Source organism: Calonectris borealis, chromosome W (genome assembly GCF_964195595.1).
Source record: "Calonectris borealis chromosome W, bCalBor7.hap1.2, whole genome shotgun sequence".
NCBI classification, from domain to species: Eukaryota; Metazoa; Chordata; class Aves; order Procellariiformes; family Procellariidae; genus Calonectris; species Calonectris borealis.
This window is the reverse complement of record NC_134351.1, coordinates 32,231,263-32,247,560: the sequence shown is the minus strand read 5'-3', so window position 1 is coordinate 32,247,560 and position 16,298 is coordinate 32,231,263. Positions and strand designations below refer to the sequence as shown.

Below are 16,298 nucleotides of genomic sequence, written 5' to 3'. Positions count from 1 at the left end.
AATTAAGTGAAAAAGCACAAGCTGAATCACAACACGATGCCCTTGTGAGCTGGGAACTGTGACAATAGATGCCTTTGAAATCAGTACAGAAAGATGTTCAAAGATGAAGAGAGATGAATTGCTGCCTGCTGCTACATAGTTGCAACCTGTCTAAATAAAATGGCTGCAGAGACAGCTCAGATAGAGGACTGGGAGCTGGGAATCATGGTTCTCTCCTCCTCTGCTGCCACAGATGCTTTACGTGGCTTTAAGATAAATCATTTAAATGGTTTCTCCCATCAGTAAAATATAGCTTACTGTTTCACAAAGATGATTCACAATTATACCATGCCATAAAGAGGTAAAATGCTCTGTGTTCGAAATAGTAAATTTTTTCCCTAAAGTTTACAGCCATAAGGTTTTCTTTGCTAGCTGACTAACTACACTGGATGCCCTGCTCTCCTACACGTCAAAGCCCAATAGTGGATATAAACAGAGAAGTCGTTTCTTCCTATAATCACATGAAGGTCAGATAAATGATCTTTGGGGCTGAGACAGTGTGTCTAGGGGACGGGAACATGCTGCTGGAACATAAAGCCACTTTTGGAGACGCTTGTGGTGTAAGTGGATGATAGCTTTGGTCAGGCCCAGAGCAGTCATTTCCCTGTCCTCTTCTGTGCTAAGCTTGGCGCTTCAGTTTGGTGTGTGCTTTCTGAAGGGAAACACAAATAGTAACATCAGCCTGGCCATCAGAAACCTCTCTGTAACTTGTGCAGCCAGAACTCTTGGTGAGCATTACCCCAGAATGAGCCCTGCATTGCTCTGCATGCAATGCACTGACTGCTTGTTGCAGTAGCTCCTATACGAGAAGTTAAGAGCTGCATCCTCAGAAAAGAGATGCAAACATTGTCTTTGTACTCCCTAGGTCATTTACCAGTTCTGTGTCTGGTCAGGCCTTCAGGGGAGCTTAAAACCACTCAAAGCCTGTCAGTGTTTGTGACAGCTCTCAGCCATTACAAAGGGACAGAGCAGCAGCCAGATCAGCAAAACATAAGAAAATGCAGCTACTTGGATGCTTAAAACCTGATCTAAGAGGGACCTTGGAAGACGGATTTATACACCTGCTTTTGCTAGCCAGTTCTTACAATTAGATGTAGTTCACTAATTTCCCCAAGTTTGACTGGGTCAGCAAAAACATACTTCAGCTAAAAATACTGTCTTGCACAACTTGCTCAAGTTGGTAGTTGGATGACTTAGCTATCCGACCCTTGCTTATCTGAAGAGTCTTTTCTGAAGCTGGGTGAAACAATCCTGATTCAGATGGCCTGTCCTGAATAATCAACGCTGGCACCCAGTGCGTATTGGCTTTAAACCATATTCCCTGTGTTCAGAGCAGGGGGCTGGCCGCAGACAGATCCTTTTCATTTCTGCTACCCCTGTTTAGTAAAAATCGCTTTTCTTTTGCCTTCCTTTCTGATGCAGGGAGGCACAGCCATCAGCTGTGCTAATGCCACCTGCATGGTCGCACTTACGCTCTCCAAATCTCCCCAGGGAGCGCAGTCCTTGTCAGGATCAGCATGGCCACAGCACACAGCATTCTTATACCTCCCTTTCTATACAGCCTGCAGGCAAAGCCCCTATTGATGTATGTATCCTGAAATCTCTCCAAGAAGTGACACAGTCCTCGCTGACAAATATTCTCTGTCAGAGGTGAAAGGTAGTGAAGGTTTCAGTGTTAACTAGAAGCATGCTAATGTCCCCGAGCTAAACGACGCAAGTGAGCTGAAATTGGGACTTGGGCTCGAATTGGAAGTTGTAGTCAGCACTTTGTTCTTTCTCCCTCCGTTTGCTCAGGACTCTGTTGATCACTCAGCAGGATGTGAACAGACAGATTAATTTAAATTCTCAGCTTGCTTGAGAAGGTAGAATTCATCAGGGAATTGCTGCAGTCCTCAGCCTCTGAAACATTCTTGGCTGGCAGTGGGGGACAAAGAGGCAAATACATCCCAAAATCTCATCTCAGACCTTGAAGATGGAAAAATACAACTTTGTCACACCGGATTAATTTCTCTTTGTCTTCCCACTGCAGCAAATCCCATGGACCCACACCGCAATGTCCCCATAGCAGGAAGCTCCATCTCCTCCTAGTCAGGCAGGTTCAAAAGCAATTGAGTTAGCAAGGTTCAGCCAGTGGCTCTCAGCAAAGAGACAGGAGCAGTCAGCATCTGCATGATTCCAACCCATGGTGCAAAGCAAGCAAATTGGCCTAGTCTGCCACCAAATGGCATTTGTGCCGATCAGGCTGCCTCAAATGAGGGGGATGCATGCGGTCAAGCACAGTGGCAGTGAGAGGTGATGGCATCCTAAACCACTCTCCACCCACCACTGTCTGACCATGCCAGTCACTCACTATCTTGGGACAAATGGAGACTGTGGATTTGGGGGGCGGTCTGACACTCCAAATAGCTCTTCAGCATAGCACAGAGTGATGTTCACCAAATTCCTGGCTTGTCTGCTTTGCCTGAAATCGCAAAAGGAGCAGTTCTGCAGGAGACCAAAGCATAGGGCTACTTTTACCATTTCTGGTTTTGGGCAGCGTGTAGGCAAAACCAATGCCACACATAGCAACATGTACCAAAGCAGCTGTTCAGCATTTCATTTTTAAAAAACAGGAAAACGTTATTAAAACTGGTTATGATTTCGTTTAAAGACTGAAACCAGAGGAATAATTGTAAAGATATATTCAAATCTGATTTTTAACATAGACACATTCACGTTAAGTCCATTCTGCTTCACATGCTCCATTACTATCTTCCCTCGTCATAAAGCAACTAGACACATCCAGCCAGCTGAACAGGTAACCATTTTAAATTGCACTGAGTAATACAGTATTGCTTGAAATAATTCGTTAGGTCTGTAGCTGTTCCCAGTAGTAAGGGGGGAATTCAGCTCCTCTTGTCTTACACGTGACTTTCTCTAACTGAGGTTCCCCACGGGAGTGTGCTCTCCATTTGTCAACATGCAGTTATTTGTCCATCCTCTGACACATCCTAAATCAGGCAGGTGAAAGCACACCAGGGCAGGAATGGTTTGCTGAGTGCTTAGCATGCTGGGGCACCATCTTATTGAGGACCTTTGCATGCAGCTATAACATGAGACCATTGCCAGATGGGATGTAGGGCTGGGCCGATTATGGTCCTGATTGTGTCTGCAGCATGTATTTATTTCCTTTGCTCCTTTATACTTCAGTGTTATTCCTGCCTTCTTGAAAGCTCTGTGGGCTTCTTTGGCTGTTGTCTTGTCACCAGTAGAGCTTACCTTGAAGCAGCACTTGGAGCAGATGCTGAATGGCCCAGATGGGGTCAGCAAGCAGAACAGGCTAGTGTGAGGCTAGCACAAAGGTAGCGGCTTGCTTGTTGAGTGGATTTACCTTCTTTCTTTAAATGATTTTACTGTCATAAGGGGACAAAGTGCCTTAAAGATGGAGTGACAAGGTGGACAAGAAAGGAGGGGTGAGATGTGATGTAGTGGTTGGCAGGTCCAGACAAAGAGATGTCCCTCATGCTGTTCAGAGTAGTATAGTGGTGTCGAAAGGATCCTGGACCCCCTCCCCACATACACACACACACAAACACACACATGTGCCGCTCCACGTGTTCCTCTTCTGACACAATGTCCAGGATTAACTTAAGTGGAACTGGTGCAGCCAAATTCCCCAGTACGTCAGGCTGACAGCACAGCTGTCCGTGTTCTCTGAGCTCTCCACTGAAACAGAAGCTAATGCTGCTTGGCTCTACTCAAGCATGGAGCCAGGTAGATTACCCAACACAGCAACCCTGCTAATGACCAGACAGGATCTTCAGACTCCTAATTGAGCATACTTCTTAATGTCAAAGGCACATGCAGGCTGCTTCATGCCCTCCCAGCCTCCTCTGCTCTATCCTGCTTCTTCAAGGAAATGTCTGTCTGGAAAATTCATGAAAAGCCAGCAGGAACCTGGATTTGGGTAAAGCTGTCTTTCCCTAAACTGTACCAGCCCTGCTGGTATTGCTGATGATTGCCTGTTGGCTCTGCAAGCCATCACACCTGTACTCACAGTGTGCTCAGTCACCCATACCACTTCATGGGAAGGAGGACAACAAACCACATGGGCGTAAGTATTTTTCTAGGTACAATGATAAAAAGTAGAACGGCCAAGTGAAATGAAAGCTAAACAACTTATTTCAAATACTTGCAAATGCCATGTAAAGAGCATCACTGGAGCTCTGCTATTATACTGCCCTTTTACTGCCAGAAGTTAGTGATTTCTCTGAAGTAGCTGGAGAGCAGCCTTGTTTCATTCTGGCTTCCCCATCTCCAAGTCTCTGTCCTTCACCTTGTATCTCTGCTGTATTAGCTTTTCATTGATCATCAAACAGCAAACTCACCAGACACAAAATAACCAATGGCTGGAAATCAGAGTCTTCCATTTCTTCATTTGTTCTTGTATGTTCCCTTTTCTCTGTATTTGGCAGGAGTGCCTGTTAACAACCCTTCCTCATTCTTCTGGTGCCCGAGAGTTGCCCAGAATTAGGTAGTTTTGTAGGGTCAACATTGATTTTCCATCAAGCTGCGTTGCCTTCCTGGAAGTTCATTGCACGTACTGGAACACTGCAGGCAGCACAGGCAGTCCTGGACATGGAGAGCCTTTTCATAGCCAGCGCCAGAAACTGCCAAGTGCTGAGGACAAACTATGCCTATCCTCTCTGGTGAGACCATGCCCCCAATGTCTCAAGCTAAGCAGTGGCCTTGAGGCTGGGGGAGACATGCGGGAACACAGGTCTCATCTAAGTCCAGTGGGGAATACTTGACTACCATACTGGAGAGTCTGGGATGACTCGGAAAGAGCATCTTAGCTTTTCATGCCCTGAGAATTGCCCAGGTGCATAGTTCCCAGGTTTCACACAAAGATTAGCACAGTTGGGTCAGTGGTTGTGATCTTGGGATTCGTGCTCATTTGGGTGTAGCATCAGCCAATATGGGGCAGTCTTTAAAGAAAAATGCCATTTACTTATTGAGGCTAGGTTGTGGTTCCTTCTCTCACCTTCTCTTTACTGTGCTGGTTTATGTGTTTGATTGCAGCTTCTATGAGAACTACTTTAATTTGTGAAATTACAGATTTTTGTTAAAATGTTGGACCCCAAAAGTAACATCTTCAGGAGATTGGTACCCAAACAGCTCCTTTGGGTGATGGTGGAAGTAGCAGTAGTTCATAATACTTGTAAGGCTCAGAAAGCGGGTTTCCTTGCCTCAAAGCCTGAAGTGACTCATGCGCATCTCCACCACCTTCTAGGAGCTTGTCCTAACACCCCAGGGCTGGGTAGACTTCCCATTCTTCCTGCTAGCCCTGGCTTTTTGGCCACCAGGGACTCAGGATTCATAGCATCCAAGAGGGATCTGAACTGTTGATTCATGCTTAAGAAATTTGGCTGGGGACACAGGCATGGATGTTCCTACCGCACTTACATTGCTTTGGGAATGTTCACTCCAAGCCACTAAATAAGTGAAAGAAGGGGTTAAATAGGAAATCTTGTATTGTTCAGACCCACACATTGCAATAGCCCTCAGTAAGAGCATAGAAATAGTCATGGGGAGACCTACTGGAGGAAAAAGACAATTAGCAAAAGTCCAGATTCATCGGCCGAATGAGTAATCTGAGTTGGAGAAGAGCATTAATGCTTGTACTGAGCATTCAATAGAAAGCAGAGCGCGCCGGTCCATTTAAAAGGCTCAGGCAGGCCTTAACTGTCTTGACAGAAAATGAAACCTGTAACCTTGTTTCTGAGTCAGGTGCCTTTTGTGAATTATACAACCTCTTAAAGTATTGGCAGCTTGTCTCAGCGCTGTGTATTTGTGGTCAGCGCTGGACCTTCTGGCGTAGATGGGTGGCAGTTGGTTTGTATTTAGGGTTGTAAACATTTGCCTCCATTAAACCCCGCTTTATCCCTCTGTGTCTGAATAGCAAAATTCATGTGGCCTGCAAAATACCAGCCTTTTATTCTGGAGACAAAGATAACCAATGCATTTGCAAGTTCCAGTCCTGAGAAATTACTCTGATTTAAGGTTTTGACTTCGATCCTGTATCCGTCTCTTTGTTGCTCATGCCAGAGAGAGTTATTAGTCTGACCCTTTTCCTGCCAAGTTCAATAAGCATTTATTCACCTTTGCCATCGGCAGGAGCAGGGCTGTCAACAAGCTGCTGTGAGTCAGGGTATGTTAGCCCCTGGTGACCTTGGAGGCAATGGGACACAGCTCGTCCAGCCTTTGCAGTGTCCCTGCTTGGGAGATGGAGAGCTCATGTCCTTTGCTATTAATTCTGCTATGCCTTTTGCTGCTATCAAATCTGGGTTTCTGCAGCTGTATGATGGTCAGCCAGGCTGTTGCCCTAATTTTGCTTTTCCCCTTTGTATCCCATATGCAGAGAAGCAGAGGGAGCTGGCTCGGAAGGGCTCCCTGAAGAATGGCAACATGGGAAGCCCAGTCAATCAGCAGCCCAAGAAGAACAATGTGATGGCACGAACAAGGTAAAGGACTGGAAAAGCACTCAGCTGTGCTCTAAGCTGCGATCCCTAATGACCTTAGGATGGGCAAGGATGATGTTCATTGCTATTTGCCTACTGCCAAATCACTGTGAGAGCAGTGATGGCCCTTCCCGGAGCTGGCAGGCCTAGACACTCTGTGCTGTGTTGCATCCTGTCCCCTGGAGAGATGCAGGGACAGCTGGGCCCAGGACTGGTGACAGTGCAGCCTGAAGGAGGCAGAGGCAGCCCAGCCTGGTTGAAATCAGGGGTTTGATATGGCTGTCTTGCATGTTCTGGGTAGCCTCACGTAACATATAATCCTGCCAGCAGGAGAGTGTATGATGCTGCTTCATGTAACGCAAACTGGTTTAGAGCTTAGTTCTGCCTTGGATGCTTTTATCCCAGTAGTTCCCCTGTTCCTTTTTGATGATGACCCCTTCCCCATACTGATTGACTTAACAAAGGCTTGTGAATAATCCATCTCTGTGTGCTTTACTATATACCTCCTCTGCACTTTGAACAGCATGGTCATACTTTGCTGGAGCTGCTTTGGCACATCTCTGTATGACAGTATCAGACAGTGCTACAAACTGCCATAAAAAAAGATGTTCTTGGCTGAATACTTTCTTTTAGAGTATTTCTATTTTTTCCATGCAAGCTTCAGTACACCAGTGTATCACTCACCTGCATTCAGGAGGAAGGAACCCCCCTGAGTCCATGGGATTGCACGCTTTGCATGCTACTAGAAAGGTGGCAGTTTTTAGTGGAGGACCTCACTTAGAATGACAGCAGAATCTGCATGAATGCTGGGTGTTTACTGATGAATGAGAAAGTTGCATGGATTACCATATATTAAGTAGAACAGGAGCTGCAGGTCAGAGCCTCTCTGTATGCAACACATCTGACAGATGAGGTTCCTTGTTCACATTAATTCCCAAAACCCACAATAGTAGTCATAAATCATGCCAGGACTTTGTCAAGTTTTATTTGTAAGCCCCTGCGATGTTGTTGGAATACACTGCATTGCTCACTGCTCTGTGTTTGGTTGTTGAGACCATATAAAGGGGCCGGGTCCTTAGTGGCAGCAAGAAATTCAGCAGATGCTCTCAGCTGGCTTTTCCATGCTTCTCCTTGTCTTCCAAATACAAGCTGGAAAAACTTGGTTTCTTTTGGCAATAGGCTGCACGCTATCTTCCCAAGAGGAATGGTAGCAGATTTGCTGCTTGAGAAATTTAGAAACACTGAAATTAGTGGAGGAAGATGGTAAGGGAGAGAAGATGGGATAAGTACAGGTGCCTACCTGTAAAATTAGTGACTTCTGCTTGGAGAGGCTGCTGTTTCCGAGCTACCGATGGAAAGAAGAGTGATTTGGGTGGGGAAGGGCAGAGAAGTGACACCCATCGACAAAAGCTTTTGAACAGCCAGCTCAGTTTTATTCCATTTGTGGACACCTGAGCACTGTTCAGAGGACATGTGGACACCTCCACAGCCAAGCGAAGCCTGCTGGCAGTAGACTTGCTTTTCTTAGTTACTTTTCACACAGTTTTTAGAAGCATCCCTTGGGATCTGCAAAACAGAGGTTTGCAGCCATTGCTTTAATAGCAGATGTAGCCAAGCTCCATTGTTCCCATATGGCTGTGAGGTGTCTGGCACAGGGTCTCGCTGGCCCATGTCTCTTCATCTCCCAGCTCCCTTGGCTTTCTGGGAACCAAGAAGCACCACAAGCACAGCCCTAGTAATACCTCAGAATGGTTTGGTCTGTCTTGCCACAGACAGGGCAACCCCGGGAAGGCAGAAATGCCACAAGCTTGTTCAAGCAGCTTCTTTTCACAAGATAATGGCTGCAGTACAATGGGAGATACTCCAGGTTATGGTAGTTCTTTAAGTCTGAACTGTTGGCTTCCTCTGGTCTCTGCAGGAGGAGAATAAGCTAAAGCCATTTCCACTTTTTTGACAGTTCTGCTCTTCTCCTCATCAAATATGTTTTCCTTCATTCAGGCAAACCACATTGCCTCTCCTAGTCTCTACTCCACCTCCTCCTCCTTCCCCAAGGCTTCTGTTCTTCTGTATTATCTGTATGAATTTCTGACATCCAGCCTCTACTACCAGGTTGCCTTCACTATTTGGTCTTCTCTTGGGGCAGGGGCACAGCCAGCCTTAGAGGTGAAAGGATCTGAATCCATAACATGCTCAGTCTCCCTAAGAGCAAATAAAATGTGAACAAGGTTGGGGTGATGCTGGCATACTCGCTATGAGCACAGGCAGAGCCTACAACACCATCCACACCACTTCCACACAGCTAGATATTGTAGCCCACGCTGAGGATAACCTAAACTCAGATTTTGTCATAACATATTTCATGTTAAGTGAGCAAAAACACCAAGACAAGAAGCTCATACTAGGACACCTGCGGATGAAAGCAGCTACAACTGCAATCTGGCTTTGTTCCAAGGACAGTGGGAAGCGAAAATAAGGACAATCAGCATGCAAGGGAAAGATTTAGATCAAGGGCAAAGACATTATCACAGTTTTTGTCTGTTGCAGAAAAATTGAAGTTCTGTGTTATTAAGAAAAAAGACATTTCTCAAGAAAAAGATGTAGTGATTTTTTTTAATCAATTAAATAGCACCACAAAGGGCTCTTCTCCTAGGTCCCCTGATAGTGCTTTGTTCACTCATGATATAGTAACAACCATCAGTGAGTATATATGGAGTGCTGACTTGAAAACTGGAGAGTGAGCATGGAAGTCAGTACTTACGATATGTGTGTGAGCAAGCTGCTGCTGCCAGATCACAGCTTCAGTTTTATTTCCAGACATCTTGCTTCTTGACTTCCTTCCTACATGCTTTAGGAGCAGCGTCTCAGTGCTATGGGAAGAGGTATTGAATTTTGCAAGTGGATCCCATTTTCTCCAGTTCCCTGGTGCTGCAAGTTGGAAATTCTGCATCAGTTTTAAAATTAATTTCTTTAATCTTGCATTTCAATGAACACAATAAGAAAATACAACTAGTCATGAGCCTATACATCTGCTTTGTGATAACATTTGATATATTTTACTCTCCCTGAGCCTGCAGGCCTTTGTATTGCTAAAATTATAATGGCTTCCTGAAATTTTCTGAGCAGAAGCAGAAGAACATTGCAGGTGGTTAGAGTGCAGTTGGAGCATGGATGAGATGGATTATCATCTTTAGATTTATATTTTCTAAACTCTTAGTGAAGCATCATTGTGCATAATTGCATGTTGTTAAAGACCAGTTCTTCATTTGGGAGAAAACCTGAGTTAACCCACTGAACAAGGAGATTTTAATCACTCTTACTGTTCCCACCTGCTGAATGTAGAATCTTCTTCCATTTGCTTGGTTTGGTTGATCTTATTTTAAATATGAACCAAAGTCTTTGTGCAGTTTTGTGGATGAAAGAACTCTGTTGTGAACTGGATACCATTGAATTAATGTATTTTCCTTATCCTAGAAGCTCTGAAGCCTGTATTCCATTACACAAACTCTCTCGGGCAATTAAAGGTGCAAAGTCATCATCAGCCTTTGTAATACTTCTGATGAAGTGAAAGTCATTATAAAATAATGGGATTTAAAAAGTGCTAGTCTGACTGGGCTCTTACGCTGCACCCACCAGCTCATATTTCTCATATTACTGAATTTAGGAGTGAGACCTCAAAAGTGCTGTGTTGTGGGGGCTGCAGAAAGACCAAATCCCTGATTTCCAATAGTAGAATAGTAGGAGCACCGAGCCTCTGCCTTCCCCTAGCCTCCTTCTCCCATTTACTTATTGCTAGTGTCATGTACTCATTGCTAGGGGAAAAAAAAGCAACACAAAAATGAGCAATCTGATACAAGAAGCAGTGCTAGCTGAACAAGTTCACCAGAATGATGTGTGGAATGTCCCAACTGTTTTTTTCTTCCAGGGAGGAGTGTGTTCCCAAGGCATGTCCAGTGTTCATCCCTGTGAAACTGCTCTGAACTACCCAGAGACACAGCCCATTTAAATGCTGAATTGCACCCGTTTAAATGTCTTCACCGATAAGGGAGGACGTGCAAGGAAGTGAAACGGGGAAAGCCTAACTATCATATGGCTTTGCTCTAGACTATGTGTGGTACTGAGCTTTACTGTGTGGTTAATGGACAACATTCAATTATTTCAGGCTCGTCGTTCCCAATAAGGGCTATTCGTCATTAGATCAGAGTCCAGATGAAAAGCCACTGGTAGCCCTGGATACAGACAGGTATGCAAAGTGTTAATAAGATGATATATATTACGGTGCAAGCAAGTTTTCATGCCAGAGTGCAGCACTGAAGCTAATTCCTGCTGAAACTGCTCTTGCAGGCCACTCGCACTCTTCCTTGCTGTACCCTTCGGCATATGCTGTAACGAGTCTGTGTGTGTAAACAAGTAGGAAGAGACGTGAGTAAAGAGCACTTTGATGGAAAGGTCTGAGGGTCACAGATGAAAGTTGCTCTCCAGACTCACTACCCTGGACTTCAGGAGAGCGGACTTTGGCCTCTTCAGGGATCTGCTTGGTAGAGTGCCATGGGACAAAGCCCTGGAGGGAAGAGGGGCCCAAGCTCAGGAGCGATGCATCCCAACAAAGAGGAAATTGGGCAAAAACACCAGGAGGCCTGTGTGGGTGAACAAGGAGCTCCTGGACAAACTCAAACACAAAAAGGAAGCCTACAGAGGGTGGAAGCAAGGACAGGTAGCCTGGGAGGAATACAGAGAAATTGTCCAAGCAGTCAGGGATCAGGTTAGGAAAGCTAAAGCCCTGATAGAATTAAATCTGGCCAGGGACATCAAGGGCAACAAGAAAAGCTTCTATATGTACACTGGTGATAAAAGGAAGACTAGGGAAAATGTGGGCCCTCTCCGGAACGAAATGGGAGACCTGGTTACCCAGGATACAGAGAAGGCTGAGGTACTCAATGACTTTTTTGCCTCGGTCTTCACTGGCAAGTGCTCGAGCCTCACCGCCCAAGCCGCAGAAGGCAAAGGCAGGGACTGGGAGAATGAAGAGCCGCCCACTGTAGGAGAAGATCAGGTTCGAGACCATCTAAGGAACCTGAAGGTGCACAAGTCCATGGGACCCGATGAGATCCATCTGCGGGTCCTGAGGGAACTGGCGGATGAAGTTGCTAGGCCACTATCCATCGTATTTGAGAAGTCGTGGCAGTCCGGTGAAGTTCCCGCTGACTGGAAAAGGGAAAACATAACCCCCATTTTTAAAAAGGGAAAAAAAGGAAGACCCAGGGAACTACAGGCCTGTCAGCCTCACCTCTGTGCCTGGGAAGATCATGGAACAGATCCTCCTAGAAGCTATGCTAAGGCACATGGAGGACAGGGAGGTGATTCGAAACAGCCAGCATGGCTTCACCAAGGGCAAGTCCTGCCTGACCAACCTAGTGGCCTTCTATGATGGAGTGACTACATCAGTGGACATGGGAAGAGCTACAGATGTCATCTCTCTGGACCTCTGTAAGGCCTTTGACATGGTCCCCCACAACATCCTTCTCTCTAAACTGGAGAGGTATGGATTTGATGGGTGGACTGTCCAGTGGGTGAGGAATTGGTTGGATGGTCGCATCCAGAGGGTAGTGGTCAATGGCTCAATGTCCAGATGGAGATTGGTGATGAGTGGTGTCCCGCAGGGGTCCATATTGGGACCGGTACTGTTTAATATCTTCATCAATGACATAATGGGATCGAGCGCACCCTCAGCAAGTTTGCAGACGACACCAAGCTGAGTGGTGTGGTTGACACGCCTGAGGGACAGGATGCCATCCAGAGGGACCTGGACAAGCTCGAGAAGTGGGCCTGTGTGAACCTCAAGAGGTTCGACAAGGCCAAGTGCAGGGTCCTGCACCTGGGTCGGGGCAACCCCTGGTATCAATACAGGCTGGGGGATGAAGGGATTGAGAGCAGCCCTGCCCAGAAGGACTTGGGGGTACTGGTGGATGAAAAACTGGACATGAGCCGACAATGTGCACTCGCAGCCCAGAAGGCCAACCGTATCCTCGGCTGCATCAAAAGAAGCAAGGCCAGCAGGTCGAGGGAGGTGATTCTGCCCCTCTATTCTGCTCTGGTGAGACCCCACCTGGAGTACCGCGTCCAGCTCTGGAACCCTCAGTACAGGAAAGACATAGACCTGTTGGAGTGGGTCCAGAGGAGGGCCAGGAAAATGATCAAGGGGATGGAACACCTCTCCTATGAAGAAAGGCTGAGAGTGTTGGGGTTATTCAGCCTGGAGAAGAGAAGGCTTCAGGGAGACCTTATTGCAGCCTTTCAGTACTTAAGAAAGATGGCGGCAAACTTTTTAGCAGGGCCTGTTGCGACAGGACAAGGGGGAATGGTTTTAAACTAAAGGAGGGTAGTTTTAGACTAGATATAAGGAAGAAATGTTTTACAATGAGGGTGGTGAAACACTGGAACAGGTTGCCCAGAGAGGTGGTAGATGCCCCATCCCTGGGAACATTCAAGGTCAGGTTGGACGGGGCTCTGAGCAACCTGCTCTAGTTGAAGATGTCCCTGCCCATGGCAGGGGGGTTGGACTAGATGACCTTTAAAGGTCCCTTCCAACCCAAACTATTCTATGATTCTATGACTCCCTTGATGTAACTTCTCTGTGCCTAAAGTACAGCTTCACGGCACGAGAAAGATAGGGCTAACCAGGGAATACAGGTCTCTCTAACTGTTGTTTCCTTCTTTGCCGTATCTTGTCCTTCCCTGCAGTGATGATGACTTTGACATGTCCAGATATTCCTCCTCGGGATACTCATCAGCTGAGGTGAGTTATACTCTTTCCTGCCATCCTTGCCATGAATGCTAATAGTAGAGTAGCCAGAAACGACTTAGAGTGGCCTTGTGCTGCCAGAAACAGCTCCACAAGGAATTTACCAGTGGTGTAGACTCTGTGAGCCTGGAAGGGGCCATGGCAGAAACTGTGTCATGTTTCTTTCTTCCCCGGTGATCCAGTTGGCTCTGTCCCCACACTTCCATGGCACAGACACAGATCTGCCCATCAGCTTTTTTCACAGATACCTTTGGCTTCACTCAAGCTTTACCCAGTTCTGCTCAGTCCTGCAGTGTTGGCCCATGTGGTGCAAAAGTATCAATTTGTCTGTCACGGCAGCTCAGCAACCATCTACTTGCCAAGGACACAAATAAAGGATCTGAGGGTGTGCTGTGATTTCCAGTTCTTGTGGGGGTCAGGGTCACCCAGTGCGTGTTTACGTGGAGCACCAGAAATTCCAGGGAGGACTTGCAGATATGAACTCTTGCCCTTTCAAAGAGAAAAGGCAGGGAAGCTCAGGCTTGTTAATCCCTCTGCATTGTTTCTGAATATATTCCCAAGCGCTCTTGTGAATTAGTTGTTCAGACTCTGGCTACTGCTTCTGCAGGATCTGATTTTACATCCAGGGTGCTGAGCAGCCATTCTGCACACAAGCTGCTGGGAACTCTTCCCCCTTGTATCCCTTCCTTGGACAAAATACCTCTGAAACGCAGAGAAATGGCCAAGAGCAGGGACCAGATCAAATTATTTGGGCCATCTCTGGGCCCTGATGAAGTGTTGTTCACCCAGATCTGGCTAGACAGCACTTGAATCCGAGATTACGAAAAGTCAAGAGGCTTTACCACCTTTCAACTGCTATCGTGCCCCAGACTGAGAGGAGGGACTGCCCAGCTGCCCGTCAATTTGTTATCATTATTATTACATTACTTTAAATAAGGACTCGTCTTCATGGAAAGATTATTCCAGAATAAAATAGTGTATCGACTTGCTACTCTGGAATATCTCACTCTAGATATTCCTATTCTGGAAGAAGTTAGAACAACAGAAGGCAGCCCTCACCTGTGGTCAAAAACTGGGACTCTTTCATTGATGGGACAGCTGCTAATGATAGGGAAATATATTCCAGAATAAGGGACCTCCTTCCTCTTCCGACCATCAGAAAGAAGAAGTCTCAAGTGTTTGACTGTTTGTCTCTTTGTCTGTAGCAGATCAACCAAGACTTGAACATCCAGCTGCTAAAGGATGGGTACCGGTTAGATGAGATCCCAGATGACGAGGACCTCGACCTAATCCCCCCTAAATCGGTCAACCCTACCTGCATGTGTTGCCAAGCCACCTCCTCCACCGCCTGTCACATCCAGTAGTGAGGCCGGCAGGCTGTGATCAGTGCTTTCCACTATAACTGTAAAACTTAACAGCCATTGCTTCCTCCTATGGTAGGACGTGCACCTCTTTGTGTTCATGGAGCCAGGAGAAACCAAAAAATTCATTTTATGTTTGGTTAATAAGCTATTTTAAACTATGGTTAAACAAAAGAGAAGTTGCTCAAAGCGCCAGGCAGCGCCTGGCAGAACTGACTGGTCTGGAGAGCAAATGCAGGAGGGTCCAGAGATACCTCCTTGGTTTGTGTAGGCACTGGAGATGTTTTGTAAGGTGTCTGTTCCAGAATAGGAAGGTTCAGATGGGGCTGCAGTTACTCCTGCCCACCGAAACCAATCCATCTACAAGATCAGGGGTGAGTCTGAGGTGTCAGGGGGTTTTACCCGTGGGAGGAGGTCAGTTCTTAATTCATTCACTAAACCTGATTCGTTTGCGTAACCAAAATTATACCATAATCAGGGCACAGGAATGGGAACAGAGCAGGGCATCCTTTCTTATGGCAAGGCTAGCCAGGACTAGCATGACACAATTCATTCACTTGCGAAGAGGACAAGTAGGTGGCATTTCACTGTGAGTCAGTACTAGCTAGAGCTGTTGTGTGACATATCCAATGCAATCTATCCTTAGCTCCACATTAAATTATCACCAAACACATCAGATACGATCTGCAATCCATCCATGCTCTTCAGGGATTCAGTCCTTGCCTGAGAATGCCATACTTCTAAGTTCAGTCCAGTCATGTATACTGACTTCAGCCTATACTTCATTCCTGTGAGACCCATCTGCTTCCAAAAATCTTAAAGTTTGTTCAACTAAGAAAAAATGAGTCCTGCACAAGACAGGACTAGAGCTGTGCAGTCTGAAGGTCAGTGCCAGAAAAGCTAGTTGAAGAAAGCACATTTTTACAGAGCTTGGCTGTTGATATTCTCTTGACACTGCATCTCTTGGTGCCTGTGGGACAGATTTGTTAACGCTGAAGGCATCTCTGTGGTGGTGTCAGACTTTAGGGGGGTTTTCAGCAACAGCAGGATTATGAACAGCTTCAGATGAAAAAAACCCACGAGAGGAAACTGCTGTTTATCCCATCTCTGCCCACTTGTGAACCAGGCTTGGTCTGTGTTAGAGATGTCCCACGAAAGGAGCGATTGTGTTTATTTGGTGCTGGAATAGTCGGGAAACCTGGCGTTACATTAGGTGGCTGGACTGAATTGCCAGTTCACCAGCAGATTATTTTGAATGCAAAATTATTTCTGGAATTAGGAAACATGTCCTCTCCCTGGCCGGTCTTACACTGCTGGCTTCAGCATATGCAGGACTCAGGTGACAGATGGGCTGGCATTTTTCTCGGAGATGAAATCTTTTGCCACAGGCACGACTGTGTGTTTTCCTGCTCTGCCAGGAGGAAGGACTGCCTGCCTTGTGTCAGCTGTCATGGTTTAACCTGGCAGGCAGCCAAATACCACACAGCCGCTCGCTCATTCCCACCCACCCCCAGTGGGACGGGGAGAGAATCGGAAGGGTAAGAAAAACTCATGGGTTGAGATAAAGACAGTTTAATAGAACAGAAGAGGGAAAATAAT

General features: G+C 46.3%; 1 protein-coding gene across 2 annotated transcripts in view; it reads left to right on the top strand.

Annotated features, from left to right (window-relative positions):
* The window catches only part of LOC142075101 (protein FAM219A-like), a 156,888-nt gene extending 141,762 nt beyond the window's left edge, over positions 1-15,126 (top strand). Inside the window, exons 3-6 of one of the 2 annotated variants that reach the window (XM_075136125.1) lie at positions 6,440-6,542; positions 10,699-10,779; positions 13,278-13,332; positions 14,547-15,126. In XM_075136125.1, the coding sequence (XP_074992226.1) occupies positions 6,440-6,542; positions 10,699-10,779; positions 13,278-13,332; positions 14,547-14,702 (395 nt within the window). In that variant the 3' untranslated portion in view covers positions 14,703-15,126. Of the gene's footprint in view, positions 1-6,439; positions 6,543-10,698; positions 10,780-13,277; positions 13,333-14,543 lie in introns of both variants that reach the window. The other variant, XM_075136124.1, reaches the window with a different exon arrangement.
* The last annotated feature ends 1,172 nt before the right edge of the window (positions 15,127-16,298 follow it).